At 38.1% G+C, this 19,044-nt stretch overlaps 1 protein-coding gene across 1 annotated transcript in view; it reads right to left on the reverse strand.

Moving 5' to 3' along the window:
• Positions 1-19,044, reverse strand: part of MGAT4A (alpha-1,3-mannosyl-glycoprotein 4-beta-N-acetylglucosaminyltransferase A) — a gene marked incomplete at both ends in the record, with an annotated part of 69,075 nt that overhangs the window by 33,691 nt on the left and 16,340 nt on the right. Inside the window, 3 exons of the mRNA XM_084279109.1 lie at positions 4,175-4,308; positions 6,312-6,452; positions 8,716-8,883. Coding sequence (XP_084135235.1) covers positions 4,175-4,308; positions 6,312-6,452; positions 8,716-8,883 — 443 coding nt within the window. The remainder of the gene's footprint in view (positions 1-4,174; positions 4,309-6,311; positions 6,453-8,715; positions 8,884-19,044) is intronic.

Genomic DNA, 19,044 nt, shown 5'->3' on the forward strand with positions numbered 1-19,044 from the left:
AAAGATGGCACTAAAACACTTTTTTTTTTTTTTTTTTTTTTTACAAGCCACTAGAAAAAACCTAAGATGCAGAATATCAAAACATTACAAATTCAAGAAGAGAAGCTACAGGGAAAGAAGGGGAAAATTCAGACAAAATTTATAGTACATTCAAAATAACGTGTTTTATCTAGCCTGAGACTATCCAGATCTTAACTCTTAAATGAAATCTACTCTAAGCAAGTCTTCACTTATTCAAGAACATCTTCAAAAAAAAAAGGAAAAATCCCTGGGAAACAACCATGCTAATCTGCAAAGTATGGTCATTTCATTGCTTACCAATTTCTGTAATTTTATTTGATCTTCCATCATCCCCATAGAATAGGGGTGGAATAATTTTACAATGTATTTTAAATAATAACAAACAATGCAAAATTGAACAGACTCCAGGAAAGGCAAAGCAAACACATTTGCCTTGAAATGGTGAAAGTACATAAGAATATAATTACCTACATACAAGGCATTAAAATTCACATAGGAAAAAGCAGCCACTGAAGTGGCATTTGGACCTATTTTTGGATATTTATGCAGCAAAGAAAAAGCCCTAAGGAATAAAAGTACAGCAGTGGTTTCCAGTGGTTGCAGTAGTGTATGGATATAAATAAAGCCTGTGGAAAAAGGCAGCAATATCTGCTAGAGTTTAACAAATGCAGTTAGGAAAAAAACGTATTTTCAGGAATACAGTGTCTGCTTTCAGATCTGAAGCAGCAAGTTCCAGTTAAATACAGTGAACATGGGAACAAGATGCAAAGCAAAAAGCAGTAATGCAGAAGACTGTTAGAACACAGCCATCTGATGTTACATAAGCAAAATGTAACCTGTGTGTCCTACATGAGCTAATGCCTTCATCCCTCCTGCACTGAAACTCCCCACTCTACCACACAAGATAGCAAGCTTTCTCTGGTCATTTCTGTGATTTACCCAGTCCAGTTCAGGACAGGGCATCACAATGCAAAGTTTTTGGCAGCAATAACAAGAATACAAGTGTATTCCTGTATCACTTCAATCTTGCTTCTCCCTACCCTTACACATCACCTTCTCAGTCAAGAGGACATATGTCCATATGGATTCTGCTGTGAACCACACAATCACATCAGAGAACAAGTTTAGCTCTTAAGGCAGATAGCCTGAACAAAAAAAAAAAAAACAAAATCAAGGGACAATCCAAAACAGGATATTCAGATGCAAGTTATGTTAATGTCACATAGCTTTCTACTAGTTTTGTGCATATCACAGATGATGCCTGGTTTGTAGAGTCTGAGAGAAAGCAACATATGTGGCCTGGCAATCTGGAGAAACTTTTTCTTGTCCTTGGGTGAACCTGTAAATTGTTGAAAAAGTCTAGATGGTTTGTTTTCCAGAAAAAGATAGGTAGTTGCTGTATACAGTCAAAACCACCCTTGTATGATGTGTTCTTTATTAGGAGGACAGAAGGAATTTGTCCTCATTATCTTCAGGCCAAGGCAGACCACAGCAACAAAATTTGCTAGTGCTGTCCAGAGGTCAAAGTGTCAATTCAGTCAGCCTTCCAGGTATGAAGTCACCTGCTACCATGTCTTTGAAGTAAGATCATTAGTGTACTTTCATTCAAGCCCAGAGCAAAGAGCAAAGTCCTTAATTTCATCTTTGTGCTGAGACGCTGAATGTGTCTCAGGTACATGGATGTTTTCAAATGTTGTCAAGGATTTTTTTCTTAGATATAAATGATTTTTATCACTGGCTTAATCCCATAGAACAACTTTGTTAGTCACTGCCATGAAAAGAGGAGCATAAAATCCTATGATGGTGCCCAGAATCAGCAGCACATACTCTTTGGGTACCAAAGCTTAGGTGCCAAAAAAAAAGCAGGGATTGCAACAGCAACTTAAGTATCTCAATTTCTCACTGACAGGCCAAACTACCCTTCCAGATATAAGAGCTGGCAATATATCCAGAAGTTGTGCTCACCCTGATCGGTTTTGAGCAAGTTGTCCAAAACAAAGGCTACCATCAGTGTAGGATTTTAAAATTACCTGGTGAAGGCAATGTATCATTTGGCTGTTGATCCAAATGATAACTTTTTAAAGTTATAGATGTACTGCATATGTATATATATGTTAACACCTACTGGTCCAACTCAAGATGTGCAGTCAGGTCTTTCAAGCACTAGGAACACACTACTTCAGGGAAGCTCCAGAATGGGGTGGCTCTCAAGTTCACAACAATTAGCAGAAAGCAGGAACATCTCTGTAGCCACAATGATACTAATACAGCCGGGTTGAAAGCAAGAGACAAAATACTTTGTTTTCTACCAAGATATCTGCTGATCAAAAGAGATCTGTAATTCAGATCCAGAGCAAGAAGAGTTGAAAACACGGTCTTGTTTATTTTGCTGGAGAAGCTTTCCATACAGCACTCCAATGTTAATACAGCCAAAACTGGTTCAGCAAGGTTTGACTCAGTACGAGCACTCAGTACCTAATTTGCTACAGTTTTCTTCATAGTGGTGCAGAGGCTGGTACCTTGCTGGGTGCTCGTGTCACACTGACCCAACTGGTACAGAAGCCTTTCTAAAGAAATAATAAAGACAAAAAGATTTTCCACAAAAGGAGGAGGACACTACTGAAACTCAATGTTCTTTAGTTTATGACATGGTAAAAGTAAGAAATATTCAAAATACACAAGTTATTCCAGCCTAAGTGAATTGTATACACATGAAAAGTCTAAGATTTAAATAAGTAACATGTAAGGAAGTAACACATGGACTGTTGTTCCAAGAACAAATGGTTAATCAGTTATTGCATAGTCAGATGTAATCACTAGCGTACAGAATTAGCAAAATGCTTCTGCAAACATGTAGTGTCCTCTAATTCCTACTGAAATTATTTGTCTTTCTGATTTTTGATCAAATCAAGGGCTTATAGTCTTTCTAATATACACTGATCACTGCTTGTGCAAAAGACACTGCTAAGTGCAGTCACTGATTAATGAAGTGGACTGACAATAATTTGTCATATATTTAGAACAAGTTTAAGACGCATTTTCTTCATGGTAAATGAGATCTCCCTACAGGAAAAAAGAAATTGTTTCGACACCAGAGAAGTATTTTAATGTATCCCATATTCAGTTGTGTGTGTATACATATGTCTGTTGTTCCACTATGATGATGTAAAGTACTTCAAGGCCATGCTTCCCCTCTTAATTACAACCCCTATTAAATAAAAACACTAGACAACCATTTGAAACTGGACATGACAGTTTAAGCCTAGAGCCCATGGTTTATTCTGGAAGCAAGTTCTGATACAGAGCAAGTTTATAAGATTTGAACTGCTTGTCATCTGATAAGCCTATGAACTAGCTACACGGTGAAGAGGAAGAAAGACTTTTAAGTATAAAGGTATAATGATTCATGCCTATTTATTAGTCATCCTAATGAATACCTGAAAATTATTCTGCAAAAAAGTTATTTTAACAAATTTGAGAACACAGACAGATGTCAGTTACTGGGACAATTGCACAGTTTACTGTGAAGAAATTCTAGTAATTATTTAAATTGGTGATTAGATATCACATCAGCTGAGATATTTTAGAATTTCTTGAACTTCCAGTACAGAAATTTACTGTGTATCATTACATTACTGAGAAATATCCATACCTTAAATGAATATGCAAATATCTTTATTTAGCAACGATAATGCATGATATTTACTAGCTCATCTGTTTACCCTGTTCATGCTGTTTGCAGAAGACCATTAGCCTTCATTTTCAACTTGTTTTCTAGTAAAAAAATTTAGAAGGCGTGAGATTGAACTACTAAAAAAACCCTCCAAGAATTAAGAGTGCATAGGACAAAGAAATTACAGTCTATGACTATGGCTCCTAAACACTGTCGTTTTGATCTCTTAAAGCCAGCAAGAAAATACCAAAATCCTTTTAAAACATGATTTTTCATGTAACTCTCAAAAACATTTTTGAAAATCCTTGCTATCCTTCAGGATAATTTCTCCCAGACACACAAGACTGAAACTGTTTCCTTTGAATAGGAGACAGTAATCTGTCTGCATCTTGAAGGAAAAGCAGATCCTCATCAATTCCTGAAAGGAGTGGTATTTGTCATTAAAAGCAGGCTAGAAATTGTATAAAAATATTTGATTACCTCTCCTATGAAGACAACCATAACACAATCCAGTTTTTCTTCAGGGGACAGCTTATCAATAAGGGAGTGGAGGGTTTCTGTAAGGTAAGACTTGACTTTTCTTTTCACTGTAGGTATTCCCATTACAATGGACACTGAAATCAAACAAACCAGAAATGTACTTTCAGTGATTTCATACCCAAGATAGAAAAACAATAAGATCCCATAATAAAGCATTACTTAAGAAATGCAGAGAGTTAAAAGATGTAGATAACAGTAATTAAAAATAGTTTAAAAATACACCACCCATCATCAGGAGTGTGATTAACATAATCACCACCAACACTGAAAAGCAAATGTAGAAAACAAAAAAGTAAACCTAGACATGCCAGACGCTTGCACAGGTAATAATCAACAACCATGGCATTAATCAGATGAGGTGTACCAAGACTCACAGAATGATTAAGTCTCTAACTTAGTTTTATTTTCAAATTGGCATAACCATTCTTCACTGCTGAAGCATTTAATTTCTTAGCTGTCTTTTAAAATGACACTGCTGAAAGAAGCCTTTATTATTCCTTGCACCTGATGTAGTTTCTTCTAGAAAACCAAGTCTGTCATCAGAATTTCCTGGAAATTCCTCACTGAAATCTCACTGAAACCCCATTAAAAGCACCCCAAATGCAAACCAATCTGGCCCCAGCTATGAAGCTATTAACATCATCTTTCAGTTGGCCATTCGCCTCCTGTGTTCCTTAACTTTGCTGTAGTCTTTCTTCTGCATGCCATCTCGTACCCAGGGCTATCTACCTACTAGAAGCACATCAGATAACAGCAGGAATGCAGTAAAAGGATCAAGCAGACTTCATTAAGTCAGCACCAGTATTCTGAGCCATCTGTGTGAAGCGATTTACCACATCATAAATATATAAAACAATTATTAAAAATGTTGTTTATCCTTCCTTACAGAGCCTGCTTTGCCTAGCAACTACACATTAGCAAGCTCTGAATTTTTAAAACAAACACTCAAAAAGCGCAGTGACCAGCAAAGGGAAAGATAGGAAAATAACTTTAACTCAGAATTTCCTCCCTCTTTAATTAAATAAACCTGATTCCAATTTCTGTTCTGTAATTTCAAACTTCTGTCATATATTCCCAGTGGGATATAATACAGGCTTCACTTGAAACAATAAAGGAATATGAACCTTTTCCTTCCTGAATGACAGCATTGAAATAAATTATGTTTATAGTCAGTGAAACAACCCTATGGCTTGAGACCACATATTTGTCACACAGGCATGCCTTCTGTTAAAAGGAGGAGAAATCAAACTTACTGAAGTAATAAAAGAAATATGCAGGCTGGGAGTAATTAATACTTCGTTCAAAAGCAAGGACAGGGCAGGGGGAGAACAAAGAGAAAGGTCTAGCGGACAATAACATGGGCCATTCAAGTCAGATGGCACACACAGAAGGAGATTCACTGGTCATGCTGTTGAGCTCAGACACACAACTTGAGGTCTATCATCCTGCCTGGGCTTTATGCTGTTGATTTTCTATAGCTCCAAGAGTGGATTCCACCTAATGATTAAAGTTCAGAATTTGTGAGGACCAGGAAAGGGGGGGGAGGGGGGGAAATCAACAGTATTGTAGCACAATCTTATTTTTTCCTACTCCAAGAAATGTGCACAATTAAATATCTATTTCAGTGATGCAATTATATCTGATTATCCGAGTTCTCCCAACTCTGTTATGCATTGATGTACATTGTTCAAAAACCCAGAAACATCTATTCTAAAATAATTATATCCATGCATTGCTACCCTACAGATCTGAAAAGTTAAAGGAGTATGTCCATTAGCAGTTCAGAATCTATAACACTTGAGGCTTTATTCCCTTAGTTACAGAAAATTCATCCAAACTAAATGCTTCTTAATATGTACCTTAACATGGAATGGAATGTGATTGAGAATATGCAGAAAAGAGCAAAGCTGAAGCCAAACTCCTTCATCTTGGAATCAGTGTGAATTCCAAGAGATACCAATTATCACACAAGTTAAATGAGATGTCCTTCACCTACCAAATAAGGCTGTAAATTATATTACTAAAACTAGAAAGTCCTCCAGATATAAAAAATAAAATAAACATTGTAACAGCATACCTCCTGTCCTTCCAAGGCCAACCTGCACAGAAGGTCGAAGGCTTCCTTCATTTTTCAACAAATGAGGCAAGTGGTAATAGATATTTGGCACTTGAAGAGATTTTCTACTCGTTAGCTCTTTTAACAACTTCAGCGTCTCATCTGCAAACACATTAAATCAGTAATGCAGAACAACAATATGAAGTTTTATGAAGCAGTAATAGAAAATTCCAAGTTTAGTCCTAACTGAAAAAGAACAACCACATTTTACTAAGGCATTATATCTTGTGTCTTTTGGTTTCTTTTTTTTAATAAACTATGTCCAAAATTATTTTCCACTCAGTAACCTTGTTACAGGTTATTGATAACACCTACCTGATCACACAAGATGTAGTGTGTAATCTCAGGAGTAAAGAATGCTCCACCTTACTAGTTGGGATTTTTTTTCCCCCAATGAGTAAAAGTGGGAGACCTATTTGCCTACATTGTTTTTCAGTTATGCTTTGAGCTCATCACCTTGTAGCAATGTAATACAAATAATTTTTCAAAGCTACAAACACATATTGGAATACACAGCACAGAGATATAAAACAAAAATAGCACTAGAAATACACTTAAGATTGAGTATTTCTACAATAAAATGAATGTTAATTTAATATAGTCCATCAGAGTACTTAAAATAATTCTTGCTCTTTCTAGAATAGCTGCCTCTCAGGATGTCCAGGTGGCTCTCAAAGTTGCAAATAACAGTTTTTTAATTCCCCTGCTGTGCACGTCAATTTTCTTACTAAAAAAGTGTGAAAACTACTCTTATTTCAAACAACAAATATGATGGCATATGGACCTTTGAAAACTTACGGGCTTTACAATATCAAGTAAAGTAAAAGCCTGTACTTAAGAAACCTGAACTGTGCAGAAGTGTGAAAAGCAATGCCATAAATGTCATTCCACCTTTCCTCTCTGATTCTGAATGTAGATTTGACAAAGCTAGAATTGGTTTGTTGTGGGCTTTGTGGAGGTTTTTTATATTTCTTTGTGGGTAATACTAAATTCCTAAACACTTAAATCTTGAAAAATGCATTGTGAATAGATGTCATAAGTAGAGAAGGCATTTTTGGTAAATTCCAGTACAGGTATATTTTACTTTTCCTGCTAACATTTCGTTTAGCTTCAACCTCAAAAGCAGAGCTAAAAATTATCTCAAAACATGAAAACTCTTTGCATGAATAGCAATTTACATAAAACAATCTGGAATTCTTTCAGCTTCAAAACCAGTAAATACTGTATGATTTTATGTATACTTAAGTACATTAAACATATTCTAAGTTCTGAACACAAAAACTCAGGAAATCAGACTTCAGCCGACTTCCCATCATGGCTCCACATGGAAAAAAAGAGTACATTCCAGAAGAGAACCAGACATGGTAGAAAATGTAAACTGTCAACCAGTAGTTTCAGCTTCATCAGGACTCTAACACCCTATGTTACACCCTACCATATAAGCTAACTCATTTTTAGAAACAGATGTGGTTATAACTTAATCATAAATCTAGTTTCAAACTTACATGACCTCCTCTACTGTTGCTCACTTTAAGAACAAAACCATACACACAGAAGAAGAGTCACAGGCTACCTCCTCACCCCCACCACCAAAAAAAAATTGTAGAGAAGATAGTAACACATAAGAGATTAAAAAAAGCTTGAACCTCTTTTTGATTTGAAAAAAGCTTGGGTTTATATTCCTGGTCAGGCCAATACTATGACACTTCTGCAACCTATGAAATCAGACCTCTCACCAGAAAGCTTATAATTGCTCATCTTCCATCTAGAATAGTCAGAGTGACTAAAGCAGTGACAGTGTGATCTTAAAAGTTAAGATCAAAATTGGTGAGTAGTGTGATGGCATTCTCTCATATTGCCAAAGCAAGCTCTTAGACTTGAGCACCTGCCTCAAAAATGAGTAAAAACTGATCTCCAGATTTTACAAATCATAGCTAATACCTTGGATAGCCTGTACATTTTTACATCTAGCTGATTTTTAAACATTAATTTCTTCAAGTCCATCTGTTTCTTAAACACTTTCTTCACCTTTTCGCCTCAAGCTCTATTTGAAAAGATACGTCAATTACTGTCAAAATATATTCAATATGTTAAATACATAACCAGAAGTTCCAAACTTCTGGAGGCAGGCATGGAATAAGTATTCAGTCCCTAAAGTCATAAGAATGAAGAGTGGGTGGATCATTAAGAATAGAAATTGGAAGAAACCAAAAAACCCTTCACCAGACATAATGTATTACGGATTCTTGATTCACACAGCTGAACAGTTTCATTCAGCTTTCCTGGTATTAATTTCTTATTCTATAGTAATAAGGGATTATTAGTAGTGCAGAGATATAAAATATAGCTCAATCCCAGTATATACCTGAGAAATTATTCATTGCATTCTTGCTTCCATTTGTTTCCGCTACCGCTCGCCTGAATTGCTCCAAGATCGCATTCAGCTCCGACGAGCGCTGCAGCGTGCGATGTTCAGCGATACGAAGACGCTCCTTCAAAGCATGAAATTCCCGTTGATATGCAATCAGCTTTTCTAGAGAGAAGCAAGATGATCTTGGTTATTTTTGGAAACAAACACCTACAGATTCAACAAGGGTCAGGGACTGCTCAGCTATGCAGCACCCGAAACTCAACCAAGAAGGACAGAGCCCAGCACAACCCCACCCGAGTTAGGCACGTTAGTACAGAGGGAAGAGTGAGTTGCACCAGACAGAGATGCAAAGCAGGCACTGAGGGGGATACATCCCTCACCATGGCCAGAGACAAGGGTAACCTTTGAATCCCCAGTACTCTGCACCATAAGGCAATTCTGAATCTTTTCTTAAAGAGATGCCTGCAAACCCTTTCTTTGAAGAAGGAGCAGTGCCTTACAGAATCACATGAATGACAGTCTTCTGAAAGTCCCCTTTGTAAGAATGACTGGAATTTGACAGTATTTCTACTCTCCATATTTCAAACATACCAATTTTAAACCCAAGTTTTAGCTTAATGTATTGTCAGTGCCTACAGGAACAAAATTTTAATCAAAATTCTGCTAATGTAGATACATTTGTTATGTGAAAGGAGACCTGAAGTACCACGTAAACAACAAAGCTCATTTGCCTATGCCCTTGCAAGCCAGAAAAGAAACTCCTTCTGGTTTATGCATCTCTCCCTACCAGTCATTTCCCTGAATCACCTACTCACTACCATCATTTCCCTTCAGCTAATCTACAGTGACAGACTGGAGTATCTTAAGTGATTTTATACCTTGCAGTCATATTCAAACTACATGGCTATAATCCATAGACATACCTTTTTTGTCATTTATCTATCCATTCCTAGCCTTTTAGTATTGCAGTGGTAAAGAATTAAAAGTTTTGCAAACAATTTCAATCTCTTCCTATTTTTACATTACCGTAACACACAAGGTAAAAAAGGAATGAGAATCAACTTTCCCTTGCTAATAATACTGCATCTAGTCCAACTTCTTCGAATTTTTATTTTTTATAGTTGAGATGTACTATTCTGATTATGTCTAGAAAACACAATTAGCTAATATGTCATCTGTTTTGAAGACAGAGAAATAAGAACATAGTTCACTACCTTTTAAAAACCCTTACCAGCTTTATTATCCCTTTTTTTGTTTTATTAAAACCAAATGGTTCTGGCTTTTGTTACAACAAACCCAGAATACAGACGCTGGCCCACAATACAGTGCTAGGCACACTACACATTGACAACTGACTCCAGACTGCTATTTGAAACAGGACTTGGTGCTTCAGTCAGCAGTCCTGACATGGCCAGGAAAATCTTCTGACGTTTCTGGCATGAAGGACATTCTTACTTGCCAACGATAACCCAAAGAAATCAAAGATTGTTTGGAACCACCTCTACTAGTTACAGTAAGGTTACAAAGTATTTTAACAGCAAAATTAATAGAGAATTGTATTAGATGCCCTACTCAAGTAAGAGAATGATACCCTGTACTGTCCTAGTTTCAGCAGAGACAGTACATTTTTCTTTCTAGTAGCCAGTATAGTGCTGCAGTTTAGATTTAGTACAAGAATAATAGTGATAACACGCTGATGTTTAGCTAATTGTTGCTGGGTAGTTGCTGTGTCCACACTTAGTCAAGGACTTGTCAGCTTCTCACATCCTGCCAGGTGCACAAGGAGCTGGGAGAGCACGGCCAGGACAGCTGGCCCAGGCTGGCCAGAGGGATGTTCCCTAACACATAACATCAGGTGCCCTGTGTAACTGTGGAAGCTGCCAGGAGTCAGATTCACTGCTTGGAAACAGACCAGATATCAGGCTGTTTTATTTTCCTTTCCCACGCGGTGACCAATAGCATTTGTGCATCACTTGTATTATTGATGCTGTGATTGTTATTATGCTCTTCCTTTCTTATCCTGCCTTAATCTCAACCCAGGAGGGTTTTTTCCATTCTCTTTCCTGACCCCTTTTGGGAGGGCAGGGTGGGGAGAAGGAGGAAGGAAGGGAAGGAGTGGCTACCTGGTACTTAATTACCAGCTGTGGTTAAACCACAATACATCCACAAAATGAATAGGTGATGGCAGGCTATACAGATCCCTGTCAATGTCTGCCTCAATAAGGAAGAACAGGTGAGCCAGCAAAGGACACACAAGATTTTGAGGGTTTCTAGAGCAGTGGATAGTCTCAGATGCAGCCTGTAGCAGGAGGTGTCTCTTCTTGGCTTTTTTAATGGTACAAAATAGCAGACAAACTCAGGTAATTCTTTTCTTCCTACTTCAAAGAGGCTAAACTCCTCTGTCGCAGAGTCTGTATTTCTCTGGGAAAATGACGAGAACCTTACGGAACTTACAGAGTCAGACTCCAGCAACTCAAGTAGGATAAATACAGGTCTTCCCTTCTTGACTGAGACCATTTCTCTTCCTACACTTACTACAAGACAGCAACACATCATGCAGAGATCCTGTGAGTGATTCTGGAGCTCTAAGAAACAGCAGAGAACTAGAGGGAGCAATTTGCTCAGGAGTATGGCAAACAGTGGAGAGCCACAGTAGCTCCCAGCATCTCCACTCAGCAAACTCCATAAAGTAAAACCATAAATATATTATTGCTAAACTTCGGTTGTAAAGAGAGATTAAGATTTTTCTAACTCCCCAATTTATCTTGGTAGAACAAACATGGGAATTACAAGACCCCTGTAACTCCACAGCAAATTAAAACTGTCATAAAGCCACAAGGAACTTAAACCTGCCTTTTCAGCTGGCCTCTACCACATGAAGAAATGTGATACTTTCATACTAAGTAGTTTCATTCTGAGAACTACCAACAAAAAAAATCCCTTATTGAGGAGGTGATACTTTCAGAGAAGTTGGCTGCTATAAAACTCCCTTAATTTACAATTAATATGTCAAAAACGTAGTTATGTAATTTTATTTTTAAAGACAGACATACACTTTTACTTTCACAATTTATCATAGTATTTTTTGAAAAAAGAACACAAGATCCCAACTGTGGCACTGTTAAATTGTTCCCAGTAGAAGTATTACAAAGTGGTTCAATTTTGAAGCTCCCAATGAATAGTACTGGTATTGCATTTATAGCACTTGAGGCCTCAAAAGCATTAATTCCCTTAAGACATACTAGTGGATTGGTTCAGAGAAGTCAACTTCTCTCAGTTGCTTCAGCCAGACATATCTGGGTTAAGGAGGCTGTTCTAAAAGACATAGAAACTCCTCAAATCCATCCTTGAAAAAAGTATGACTTCTATTTGTTAGGTCACAATATTGTTCAGCCATGTAAAACTAGAAAATGCTAACATTACAAATATAGTTATATTTTATATCCACTCCCTATGAGTATTTTTCTAGTTATTTTATGCAAAGTGAATTAAAAAAAAGAGCTTAAGTCACTTAAAACATTTCCATCTCTAATACTCCCAGAGCTTGCAGTTTTCCTGTATTAGGAGATCAACAAATGATTTGTCTCTTTGGTACTTGTTTTATGACCACCTGTACTTTTTTAAAACAACCCCAAAATTAAAATTTCTTTGGCATACTGCAGGACTTCAAAGCTTTGATAAACTGCTTAGATATTTAGTACTTAAAAACAAATCCTCACAACAGCAGCAACATTAATTTTCATCTCATACTGAAAGGCTCTTGCAAATAGTGGTTAAAACCAGTCCCAGGCTTTAGAAATGCGTCAGGCATCAGGACTTTATAAGTATTCTAATTTGAATTTTCAGAGTTCTTGAAGACCAAGTACTTGGGAATAACCCTACAAGACTCAATTTAAGGATCTATTTTTATTTAAACTTAAACTTTGCTCAAGTTAGGTATTTGCTTTTTAAACACATCCCACCCCCCTGGCTCCAAAATACAAAATAATTTGAAAGCTGAATCTTTTAATCAAAAAATTAGGACTGAAGTAGAACGTAAAAGTCCCATTTTTATTTTAAATTTCACTTTTTTCCTCACAAAGAGGGAGGAATCAAAATTTACAAGTGACTAGAAAAAGTTCCTCCAGAAATTCAAGGCGGTCTTTCAGAAATGCATAGGTATGTTCAAAGGTCAAAGCTCAGTTAGAGTTGAAACTGGCAACAAGAAAGGCTTTGTTCAGTACTTTAATAGCAAAAGGAGGTCTAAAGAAAGCATTGGATCAATACTTGTTGACTACAGTTGCTTAGCTAGTAGGCATGAAGATAAAGTGGAGCCATTCAATGCTCTTTTACCTCAGTCTTTAATAATACTGATAGACATTGGGCTGCCCAGTCCCCTGAATTGGAGGGCTAAGAGTGTAGGAACTGTGACTTTCATTTCTGTACACCAAAATTGAAAGGGACCAACTGTATTAGCTAAATGTTCACAAGTTCATGTGGCCTGATGGGGTTCATCCCAGACTACTGAAGGATCTAGCAGAAGTTATGGCAGGACCCCTCTTGATCATCTACCAAAGGTCTTGGGAGTCTGGGGAAGTCCCTGCTGACTGGAAACTAGCCCACATTATTCCAGTTTACAAGAACAGCAAGAGGGAAGACCCAGAGAACTACAGATCTCTTAGTCAGACCTCAGTTCCTGGAAAAAAATACAAGATCATATTAGGTACTCTTGAAAGGCTTTTAAAGAGCAATGCAATCATCAGGCACAGTCAACAGATGTTCATAAATGGAAAGTCCTGCTTAACTAATTTGATATCCTTCTGTAACATCATCTGCCTTGTGAATGAAGGGAAGGCAGTAGATGCAGGGGTTTTGGATTTTCATAAAACTTTTGATACTGTCCCTCACAACATCTTTCTGGACAAGGTGTCCAACTGTGAGATGAGCAGGTACACGGTGTGCTGCGTGAAGAACTGGCTGAAGGGCAGAGCTCAAAGGGTTATAGCGAGTGGGGCTACATCTGGCTGGTGACCGGTCACCAGCGCTGCTCCTCAGGGCTCAGTCCCAGGGCCAGTTCTGCTCAGTTCCTTTATCAGTGATCTGGACATGGGAGTTGAATGTACCCTTAGCCAGTTTGCTGATGGAACCAAACTGGGAGGTGCTGTCAACTCTCTCAAGGGACAAGAGGCCTTGCAGAGGGGTGTAGATAGTTTGGAGCACTGGGCAGTCATCCGTGTCGTGCAATTTAACAAGAACAAATACTGGATTCTGCACCCAAGGTGAAATAATGCCAGGCACAAGTATGAAAGGGGAGAGGTGTGACTGCCCTGCAGAAAAGGATCTGGGGCTGACAACAGGCGCAATAGGAGTCAATAGCAGTAAGTCCTGGCAGCCAAGGGAGCAAACCACATCCTGGGGGCATCAAACAATGTCACCAGCTCCTCAAAAGAGGTGGTTATCCCACTGTGTTCAGTGTTGGTGTGACCTCACCTGGAGTAGTCCTGTGTGTGGTTCTGGGCCTCGCTATTTCAGAAGGATGTGAAGGTCCATGAACACATACAGAGGAGGGCAACAAATCTGGTGGAAGGGCTGGAAGGAATGTCCTGTGAGGAGCATTTGAAGAATCTGGGGTTGTCTACTTTGGAGAGAAGAAGGCTGAGGGTGACCTCATAGCTCTCTACAACTACCTGAGGAGGGGAAGTGGAGAGGGAGGTGCCAAGTCCTGGGATCCAATGACAGGACATGTGGGAATGGCTCCTCTGTACCAGAGGAAGTTCAGACTGGGCATTAGAAAACACTTCTTCACAAGAGTTTGGTCAAACCCTGTAACAGGCTTCCTGGAGAGATGGTCGATGCCCCAAGCCTGCCAGTGTTTGAGGCATTTGGAAAACGCCCTTAATAACATGCTGTAACTTTTGGTCAGCCTTGAAGTGGTTGGGCAGCTGGACTAGATGGTTGTTGTCGGTCCCTTTCAACTGAGATACTCTATTCTACGACAAGCTGACTTGAAAGTATTACATATAGAAAAAAAGTCAATCATATAGCCAGTATTTTCAAAATGCATTTGAACATTTAGTGGTTTACTGCTCAAAAGTTTCTCCAAAACCTAAAGAAATCGAATTTATTTCTTGTCTAAAAGCATCAAACGACCCTTTTTCATTGCTGTTACACTACAAAGAAAAGTATTGAACCTAAAACCATATGGAAAACAATGACAGAGATCAGTGGTCACCATCGTGAAAAAATGTTTCTGCTTTTACATTATTTTAAATGACTTTTCTTATGTTGAAACCACGAGTAATTTAAGAAAACAGAGAAAGGAATTCAGACAGTAAGTCATTTGCCTTATAAAGTTGATGGAAGAACCCCAAACATATCTGTCCTCTGGCAAATAAAACATCCCTCTAACAGCTTCTGTAGCCAGTATCAAACAGTCTCCAACAATTTCAGCATACAGTCATATTTTAAGACAAAAGTGTTTTAGATTAAAATGAGAAGGTGCTGCTTTTCCACACTTTGCTCCAGAAGCTAAAAGATAAAATAAAAATAACTAGACCTCATCTTTCAAATGAAAATATCTTGTTAAGAAATTACTTGAGAAATAAAAGCATTAAATCTTCAGCATTTTCTTTTAAACTCTAGTAGTTTCAGCAAAACTCCAGAAGTTAAAACCTAAATATTTTAGCTGGCTTGATGCTGTGCACTTCTTGGAAAGTTAACACTATGTCAACTCAGTAGTTTGTTTTCTCAACTTTTTTCCCTTGTTGCAAGATGTTCTCCTAAATATGCAGAAGTTAGAATTTAGACAAACTTGCTCAAATGTTTCAATCAAATTCTAAAGGTTTGCAAGTGCTTGACCAGAGATAGCATCTCAGCTCTCAAACTACTCTTCCTTTTCTGGTTCTCCCAATAAACAACTGCTTAAAAAAAAATCCCACAACACAAAACCAAACTTTCCAAAAAGACCATTAGCCTAAATTACAAACTCAGTCAATTCTCTTCTTATCCACAGTCTTGATGACATAATTTGATTTTTGCTCCAAATTTAGACAGCTCATAAGCAAAGTTTAAAACTAGATGCCAATTTCCTAAAATCAACATGGAGTTTCTGAACACCTCAGCATACATCTAGTTTCTTAGTTTGAAGCATGTACTACCAGAGTAATCTGTTCATCTGTTTCAATCCATGATCTTTAAGAGCAAAGAGCTTTCCCTTGGGATAAAAAAAGGGGGGATCAAAGTAAAAGAACAAGAAAATATAATACAGTTGGAATTTAGAAAAGCATTTTGTAGATTACCTCAGCTCAACTAAAATAGCAAAAGAAGTCTGAATTGTAGGTAAATTACCTGCACTGGCAGAACACTCGCTGTATCATAATTCCAAGTGAAACATACTGAACAACAAAATGCTAAAAATACCCTGGAAACACAACCAGAGAGCAATTCTATGGCTACTCAGCTTCAGTGTCATTAAAAAAAAAATAACCAACAGCTCTTAGATTTTTGTAAATATTACTTTTAAGCAAAGTGAAATCTTTTGATGCCACAAGCCTGCAAGTGTGTGAAAGATATTCAGACAACGCCCTAAATAACACGCTGTAACTTTTGGTCAGCCCTAAATTGGTCAAAGTTGGACTAGACGATTGTTGTAAGTTCCTTCCAACTGAAACAATCTATTCTAATGTGAAAAATATGTGAAGAAACTACTTTGGGTACACTTTTAAATTGAGTGGGGCACAGATATCTGTAGAATCAGCAAAATTCTGCTGCCCCTGGCTATTTGAAGTTTCACCATTAAACAACCCACAAAGGAAACAGCAATGGGTCAAAGAAAGAAGCTAGGCACCTAACATTCAACTACAATGCACTTTTGAAACCTGTATGTATCTGTTTTCCATTAATCTTAAAACACAGGTCAAACTATTCTTTTCTGGTGATTGCTGCTTTAATAATAAAAGCAACAATCACCAGAAAAGAATTCACTAATTTAGGGGCCTAAAGTAGTACGTAAATCCACCATTGATGCGGTAGGTACAGTTTAATACTGAGAGCATGTGAGTACATGAAAGTCTTGACCAAAACTGTACATACATTGACATGTGGGAATTCAGAAGATTTTATTTACATATCTGTAGTGGTTCAGCCCCAGGCAGCTGCTGAGCAGCTCCCCCTTCACTCACCCTTCCCACAGGAGGACAAACAGACAAAGCCTCAAGGGTTGGGGTAAGGACAGTTACTGACATATCATGGCAAGGGGAGCAACAACAGTGCCCTGGACAGAATACACACATAGGGATAACATAGGGCACTTCACTGACCCAATGAATGACCAACCTGATGCCCAAACACACTCGGACTTTCCCAGAGCTAGCCTCTTTTATGGGGGGTATGATGTCATGTAGTGTGGAAAGCACCCTTGGCCAGCTCAGCTTACCTGTGCTGGCTCCTTGGGAGAGTTAACTCTGGCCTAGCTGGAACCAGGACAGTATCTCTGGCAACAGCAGAAAGTAACACAGAGGAACACATATTCAGAAGACATGCATCCACATCCATCTTTGTTAATGCTGCACCAGAGAAAGTAGGTACATGCACTAGAGAATCAAAGATGTTTTGTGGTTCTCTAGAGATCCCTCTCTCAAGAAATGGACTAAGTAGCGGACGAAGAAAAAGGGCAAGAAACCACATAAAAAGGAAAATCTTATTTCTGACAGACTCTGCAAAGTTTCAGCCATGTAGCCTACAACACCCATACTACAATAGCCTGTGGCTCCATTAAAATCCCTGCCACTCTCTAGAAGGAATAAAAAGGAAACAAAAATAGAAGATCCGTGGCTGCTATACAATATGCCCTCACTTCTCTTTGTTTGGTGGATTTTTGGGGGTGGGAGAAGGGAATTAGAACAGATTGCACAAAGACCTGTACAAACCCCAAAAATGTTTCAGCAATTTTCAGTTAATATTGCCATCTTAAGGAAAGCCTTTTGTCTCCTAAAAGAAGCATCATCCACAACATAAAAAGCAGCATGAAAGCTTCACAATGTTTTTTAATCAATCAAGCAGGTTCACAAATACACAGGCCATTTCCACAACTAGAAACAGAACACACTGAACTAAGCTGACTATTTAAAAAAAAAAAAGCAAGTTATAATTTACTCAGGAGCTCTACGGTGGCATGACTGGTTGTCTCCAAAGGCAGGTGCATCAGACAAGATCAGAAAAGATCAGAAAAAGCTTTATGACCTTCCCATATCAACAGCCCACAGTTGAGTCTTCCTTCAAACCTCAAATCAGCTAAATACCCAAAGTGATGGATTTGCCACTCAGAGAAAAAGGTAGCCAGACAGACTTGGCACTCAAAAGACAGCAAGACAAGCACAGAAGGTTTAGTTTTACCACACTGTAGGCCTGATTTATATTTCCTGCTCTTACTCAAATGAACTGCTGAAACCTCTCACCCCCTTCGTTCATTCAACAGCAACAGGAAGAACAGATTGTCATCTGACACAGACAAAAAGGCTTTGATTGGCAAAGCACTGCACACAAATACTCAATTAGTAAAACAGGTAAGAGCAGGAACAGACACCTGATATAGTAGAAGCTTTCTTCTATCCAATAGGGATACTTAAGTATTTAAATGATCAGCCTGTCGTTAGCAACTATACTAATTTCACCAATGTAACACAAGTTTATGGCCCACCTTTGTTCCCTCTTCAACCCTCTCTTCAAAGCCAACGCAGCTTGTGCCTTCTCAAAACAAACAGGCTTCAGCTGAAGCAAACTGTGCTAGTTAAAGGTACCACAGCAGATGTCTCATTTTTCTGTATACTACACTCAAGAGTTACTAAAACACCATTAAATAAGTACTTGAATCTGGGAGAATACATTGTAGTAAGTGCTAATTCAGTTACTTTTGTGGTAAGTTCTTCCAAAACCCATTTACCCCCATTTTAAAAAATTCTACAGTAGTTACCATCATGCCATGGGTCAAAAACAGTGACAAGGTTCATGTTTTAATTTGCTACAGTTGCATCAAGGATATTGATCAATTTATAGGTTGGTACAAAATAGAGGTATTAATGGACAGAGCTAACACAGTGTTTTATATAGTCAGCAGGCATAGCAAAAGCAGGTGACTCTTCAATACAGGATCTGTCAATATGCCAGCCAATTCAATCTGGCAGAGCTTTTATAGGATTGCTTCTTTGTTTCAGCTATGTAAGTTGAAAAAGTAACTTCTGCACTTCCCCTGAAATCAGTTCAGCTGCTTTATGTGATCTATGAAACTGTGTTATCAGGTACACCCAAATCCAATAAGTTCAAGACAATACCTGCACTGACCTGCAC

This window comes from Gallinula chloropus (genome assembly GCF_964237585.1).
Source record: "Gallinula chloropus genome assembly, chromosome: 1".
NCBI classification, from domain to species: domain Eukaryota; kingdom Metazoa; phylum Chordata; class Aves; order Gruiformes; family Rallidae; genus Gallinula; species Gallinula chloropus.